This window comes from Triticum urartu, chromosome 4A, assembly GCF_056163025.1.
Source record: "Triticum urartu cultivar PI428250 chromosome 4A, HENAU_Tu73, whole genome shotgun sequence".
Classification (NCBI taxonomy): Eukaryota; Viridiplantae; Streptophyta; class Magnoliopsida; order Poales; family Poaceae; genus Triticum; species Triticum urartu.
In genome coordinates, this window is record NC_141876.1 from 166,516,443 (window position 1) to 166,522,917 (window position 6,475).

The 6,475-nt window shown below is 42.1% G+C and overlaps 1 protein-coding gene across 2 annotated transcripts; it reads right to left on the reverse strand.

Moving 5' to 3' along the window:
* Positions 1-320: 320 nt before the first annotated feature.
* On the reverse strand, positions 321-5,830 carry LOC125551800 (splicing factor U2af large subunit B). 2 transcript variants are annotated; one of them, XM_048715158.2, is made up of 11 exons: positions 5,647-5,830; positions 4,638-4,894; positions 4,302-4,403; positions 3,512-3,588; positions 2,361-2,425; positions 2,191-2,232; positions 2,059-2,118; positions 1,294-1,914; positions 925-1,060; positions 693-760; positions 321-608 (listed from the first exon to the last, which is right to left on the reverse strand). In XM_048715158.2, exons 1-11 carry the CDS (start codon positions 5,698-5,700, stop codon positions 465-467), a joined length of 1,626 nt encoding a protein of 541 aa, XP_048571115.1. In that variant the 5' UTR covers positions 5,701-5,830; the 3' UTR covers positions 321-464. The 2 variants fall into 2 exon arrangements, with proteins under 2 accessions (XP_048571115.1, XP_048571114.1); XM_048715157.2 differs by having other exon boundaries at positions 2,059-2,133.
* Between the last annotated feature and the right edge of the window lie 645 nt (positions 5,831-6,475).

Below are 6,475 nucleotides of genomic sequence, written 5' to 3' on the forward strand. Positions count from 1 at the left end.
CTCCTAGTAGATAACAACCACAACTTATCGGGATTCTACAAATGATATGATACTATGAACTGGGGAGGTAATATCATGGGCACGTAATGATACTATATGATAGTGACTGTGAGAGGTCCTGCTCTTCCGTAGTAATGTAATAACAGGATCTTATTTACCATGCCAAGTTGTTCAAGATGACTCTTTTGAGCCATTTGCAGGGTAAAGCTAAAGGTAAAGTTACTTGCTAATAATCTTTCAAGGGCGCTAAACGAAGAGAATGGCATACCCTGGCACCTCTAACGCCAGTCAAGATTAAGGGACAAGACCAATAGATCATCTTTAGGCAATCTATCTTCCAATATTAATAACTGGCGGTTCTGCATAAATCCAGGGCTACAAGAAAGCTCGACTAGAAGGGAAAACGTTGCTGTAAATCGAACAAACTACACAAAGCACTATTGTCATTGGAAAAGAGAGATAATTTATGCTGCCGCGTCATAGTCCTCATCAGCAAACTTGTTCTCGGGGTAGAAGACCGCAACAACTGGGTTTCCACCGAATTTCCTTCCATGCATCGCCGTCTTTGCTTTGGTGGAACCATCAACATCTGCATACTCTAAGAACACCTGCAATGGGATGCTCATGCATCAGAAAGCTTTTCTCCAACAGAATTATTCTGCGGAATTTGAACCTCACTAAACAGTGCCCACCTTGCCAACTCCAGAAACTGGCTCTCCACTCGGATGAGGGCGCGGGATGACAACTTTCACCAAGTTACCTGACGGATGCATGCGTCAAACAAAGTATTAGGAAAGCAGCTAACAGAAAAGCAGAAGTATAGATCAAGGCAGAATGACAGGGAGCCCGACATGGCAGACTACTGAAAACATACGCATAACAAAAAGAAACCTCGAGAGCAGGTGAGAAGTTGACGGAACTTACCATATTTCCCAGCTTCCAACCTCATGTCCTCCATAATGTCCTCATATTCTTCATCATCCTTTAATTCATCAGCAGTAACTACCTGGGTCAGGCATACAACCTTTGTAGGGAGCGCTCCAACTTGATACACAAGTTTCTATACAAAAACCAATTTTGAGTCAGAATCCAAGAACAATTGCAGACATACTATGTACTCCCTCCGTCCCAAAATTCTTGTCTTAGATTTGTCTCAATACGGATGTATTAAGTACTTAATACATCCGTATTGAAACAAATCTAAGACAAGAATTTTGGGACGGAGGGAGTAATTTAGTACAAGAGGATAATTAGTTGGCCACAGGAAAACAATTAAAAATAATTGGGCTATACCTGTAACTGCACCTGCTGCTGTGCCTGCAACAGGATATTTTCCTGCTCTGGTCTAGGTTGGGCTGAGCCCTGGTTTGCTCGTCTGACCGTAAGAGTTTTGTCTCCCATCTTGATACCATTTAGAGCAGCGCAGGCTATGTCAGTGACATTGAGGTCCTGGTAGACACAGAACGCATAGCCCTTTGAGTTACCAGTTTCCCTATCTTTCACAAGATCAAATCCTCGAAGAGGCCCAAATGATTCAAGCAGCTCCCGAACTTGAGCCTCTGTGAAGTAATAGGGGAGACCACCCACAAAAATACGGTCCGGGCCTTCTAACCCTCCGGCTGAACCTGGTGTTAGGCCAACCGCAGCAAGATTCAAATTGGAGCTTGGCTGGCTTGGGCCCAGGGCAGCTGCCAGAGAAGGGTTATAGTCTGTTGGTCTTCTAACCTTCACTGGTGCACCTTCAAATAAAATGCCATCCAGTGCCATTGCATTGCTTGCTTCCTCCACAGACCTCATCTCCACAAAAGCGAATTTCTTGTCATGGTTTATGTACACATTAAGAACAGCATCACCTGGACCAGCAGTGTTTCCTCCAATAGCAGCCATGACTTGATTAAAGTATATTGCAACAGACTGCACAAAAGGAAACCAATGTAACCAAGAATTGCACAATTGTATGCAATCAGCATGCACGCATGCATGCTTGTTTTTTACTGTGGATTTATGGGGGTTTGGGCAATGGGCAGTAAAATAAGTGATTCAAGTATATATATAGACCTGTTCATTAGCAGATGGGGGAAGGCCACCAACATAAACACGCCGAGCATGCCGAGTAGCCTGAGGAAAAATATGCTGGCAAATTGTTTATCAACACCCACAGTAAATTATAAACAAAACAAAAAGGCATACCTGTTGAGTCATGGCTTGTGGCTGCATGACGAGGGGATTGAACTGTTTTAAACAAATAGATTTGATTACAAACCAGAAATGAGTGCATTTATAGAATGAAAATAACAAAAACGTAACTGAGGCAAAAGGTTCATTCGACAGCAAGACCTTAAACCATCAAGAATAATCACCTGTCCAACAGCAAAAGGGAGCATGTTCGGGAACATTCCAGGAATAGAAGAGCCAGGTAACTGACCTGCAATGTACCAATAAATTTCTAGTAGGAAGCATAAACAATTAGCACAAAAGAGTATTCCTCTTGTAAACCTGATTACTTCTCACCATCAGTCTGGATCTCAAATGGATCCAGCTGTGCAGTATTTCATGTCAAAGAACAAACAACAAGTGTGGAAGGATAAATGTAATAGTCATGAAGCTAGCAATCTGTAATACTTGCTAGCTGAAGATGGACAAGACGATATCAAACCGGAGCACTGATTCCTCCTTGTACATTAAAGCTACAGTAGGCTGTGCATCCATCGGCGGCAGTGGGGCAAGTGACCCAAGATTGCCTTCTTACCATACACATACACAAAACAGACAAACAACAAAAGAACAAAAGCAGAAAGTTTTGCTCAGTTTTCAGTTACCAAGTAATAATAAAATGGAAACATACAACTTATTTGCATCAGAAGATACTATCACACATATAAGGCCATCTCGACTGGATGGCTATTTAATAAGAGGTGCTTACGTAGAGAAAGCATCTGTTGACTGGTACTTTCTCCCACCTCTAATACCAGTATCTTCCAAAGCACCTCATATGGTGTTGTCACTAGAATAAACTAATCTGTTTTACCCTCTCGCCTTATTGGTGCAGTTCTAGGTAGATTCCACGAAGCATCTTCAACTCTTTCAAGTGTTTGTATTGTAGTTACAGATGCATGTAAAGGTGCTTGGTGATATGGCATCTCCAAGAATATATCTACAGTGAAAATGCTCTAGACAAAGTATACAGAAGCATCAGGTGCTCAATGATATCCAACAGCACTAAGTTTCAAAATCAGCATTAGAATGGTGATAAGCTAAGAGGCTATGGTAATTGTAGTAATAAAGTACCACATCCGGTTGGTCATAATGCAGTAGTACAATGTGGTGGAAATAAATGACTGGGTAGGTGATCCAGCAATGGCTAGAATTTATTCATTCCAAACATGCAAATGAACAGCATTTACCCTAGTTTCAAGACAAGAACATCTGTTCTGTAATTAAAATAAGTCCCAACTGAAATCAACAAAACTGAAGAATGGGAAGAAGAAAAACTTGGTTGGTGAGAGCATACTTGGGGTTGGAATGGTAGGGAACTGAGGAAGTACGGATTGTGCTGTTGGTCCCAGGTCGAATCCACTGACTCGCTTGCTGCTTCAACACAATCGGTATTAGTAGTACTAATGAGATATTAAAATTAAATGACGGAAGAACTGAAAACTGCATGAGACAACTAATTGTAGTAGTGAGTGCTGAGTGTACATGCACAGTGAAGGGTATATTAGTTGCTATAATGTAATTCTTACTCAATTTTATAATATATAAATAATCTTACAATTCATTTCAAAAAGTTTACTTAGTGCATGTTTTTGTTCCTTTGATTGCTCATGCTCAGACAGGATTGTTCTAGAAGCATAGAGCAAACAGGTCTGCACTGTAGCCATGAACCCATTTATGTGCAAGCATTGCACTGTATTGACAGTACATAAAGATCTATAGACGTGGTGTGGCACAATCCAGTGCAACCGCCGGAGTTAGTCCAACGGCCAAGGCCACTAGGATTTGCCGCTTCTTCGCCATTGGATATTCAAAGGTACTGGCAGACTATATGGTAGTGCAGATATAGATGTAACAGAGAAAAATAATAATCTCTTGATTAAAATACTTAGCTAGAAAACTCAAATGTGCATTGACATGGCTCAAAAGGACAGAACACAAATCAATAATGAATCATACAACATACAGAGAACATAATAAATGATATATGTTTAATAGCAAGTTGACTTGCCATGAGGGGAAAACTAGTGTAAAGTATGTACACAATTCAAATTATGATTCCTGAATGAACTTCATCACGTCCATACCTTTTTGAATGAGATCGAGATCTGTGATCATCCCTGCCCCTTGAACGAGACCGTGAACGAGAGCGATGCCTGCGATGTCCATCTCTCTCGCGGTCCCTTCTCCTGTGTGTTGTTACAAACATACATTAGATATTATCTTTTACACGACATTTAAGAAAAAAGTGTGCATTTTGGAAATCTATCACCATGAATAAGACATGTTAGGTTAACATTTGCACTGGCAATCATATTCAAAGGTCAATAATTCTAACACAAGTCACATGACCATAATAGCCATCATTGCAACAAAACAAATTATTAGGTGCATATGGAACACAAATGCATTAACAGCTATACCTTTCAGAATCACGGCTTCTGTGACGATCGTGATCATCAGGACGGTCTCGGTGCTCCCTTTTGTCACGGTGATGCCTTTGGTGACGATCCCGATCCTTGTCCCTGTCCCGATCCTTGTCTAGATCCCTGTCCCGACCCCGATCTCTGTCTCTTCCTCTATCTCTGTCACGGTCCCTATGGCGCTCCTTATCCTTGTCTTTTTCTCTGTCTCGATCCCTGGATTTTGACAATCCCTCTGCACGCGTATGTGTATCACCCTGGAGATGGAATGCTATTAGTTTGAGAGTACCCATATAGAGAATAGAGACAAAAGACAGGCACTATAAGTAGAGCATCTGAATGGGAGAACATAAACAAGACATCCAGAAGATCAATGGCCCGGTGCCAGTGTATCCATGCACACAGAATTTTGGTTAAAGTCTTAATGACCAGGTTGCTTTTGGTTAACGCTGACAATTGGACGGCTGCATCAACCAGCAGGTGTATGCTTTAGTAACTCTATAGATGCACACGTATATCAACAGAGCCGCCCTAGTCACACAAGCAGTTCCAGCTCATATTGTAAGTCTATGGTACATGAAAGCAACTCTATTACTGATGCCCCGAAAATAAAATCGACCAACCCAGAAATCAAAACAAACACACTTGCTTCTACACGCCAAATTCGACATCCCCCGCCAACACTAACCGAACGGCGAATAAACGAACTAATCTACCACAGAAAGCGAGATCAATCAAAACGCGACAGCCCGGTAGTTCGTTCCACCGGCTCCTCCCGCGACACTGCCACATCTAGATCGAACCCGACGGATTTGGGAAACTCCCCCGGGCTGTTGAATTAACGCTACACCAGATCAAACGAGCACAAGATGCGTAAGCTCTTGGAAACTAAAGGTACAAGTACTGCTAAGCACCCATGGATCGAGCGGGACGGAGGGTCGCGCCGCCCCACGAAGCAAGTATGGTGCGGAGATGGGAACCCGTGACAGCAGGGAGATCAGGTGGTTACCTCGGGGCGGACGGCCTCGCTGACGTAGTCGTCGCCGCCGTTGTCGTCGGCCATCTCGCGTCGAGGGGGTCTGGAGGGGGAGGGTTTGGGGATCCGGCGTCCAGGGTCAGGGGGTGGTTTTTTGGGTCTCTGGCCTGGTCACCAATCTTAAAGCAGACCTGCCGGTGCACGCTCCCATCTTCTGTCGGTCCGGTCTGATCTTGCAGCACCTCAACTGAAAGTACGGATGTAAACGGATTAATTTTCGATAAAGAAAATATATATTACAGTTTGACTAATTTAAATCTAGATGTTTTCTAAGAATGTCACATCTAAACTCTCATAAATACACATCAACAAGGAAAAAAAAAGGAAAACTGAGACAAAAAAATAGATCACAAACATAGTGAAGATCAGGTTAGATGTGATATAGTTATGTCACATCTAGATGTGTCCTAGACAGACCCTATATATTAATCTGACGGAGATACCAATTGTAAACGGATTAGATGAAATCGGGTGATGCTTTTCCCAATCCTTAACCATATGGTTTTTTGTTGTATTTGAAATGGAGCGGATAATTTGTATGCAGATTGTTTCGGAGCGAAAATGAAGCGGAGTCAGATTGAAAATAGACTTTTGACGTGATTATATTTCATGCTTTCCGCAAGCGCGTCAAGATTCATTAATAAAAAATACCAAAAAGTTAAACTATTGAGCTTAATACTTTATTTGCAGAAATGTCGATTACTCGGCAACCAAGGAAATTTATAAGAGAGTATTGTGCTTTATTCTTGGACTCAAGATATCTCTTGGTCTATCCTACCAATTATGCCACTGAGTATTCAAT

Bases quoted from the DNA above. Each gene is read 5' to 3' on its own strand.
- LOC125551800 (XM_048715157.2), bottom strand. From the start codon at position 5,700: ATGGCCGACGACAACGGCGGCGACGACTACGTCAGCGAGGCCGTCCGC. The intron at 2,233-2,360 runs GTGATTATTCTT...TGTTTAAAACAG, and splicing joins TCCCTTTTGCTGTTGGACAG to TTCAATCCCCTCGTCATGCA. The intron at 609-692 runs GTGGGCACTGTT...ATCCCATTGCAG, and splicing joins CAGTTTCTGGAGTTGGCAAG to GTGTTCTTAGAGTATGCAGA.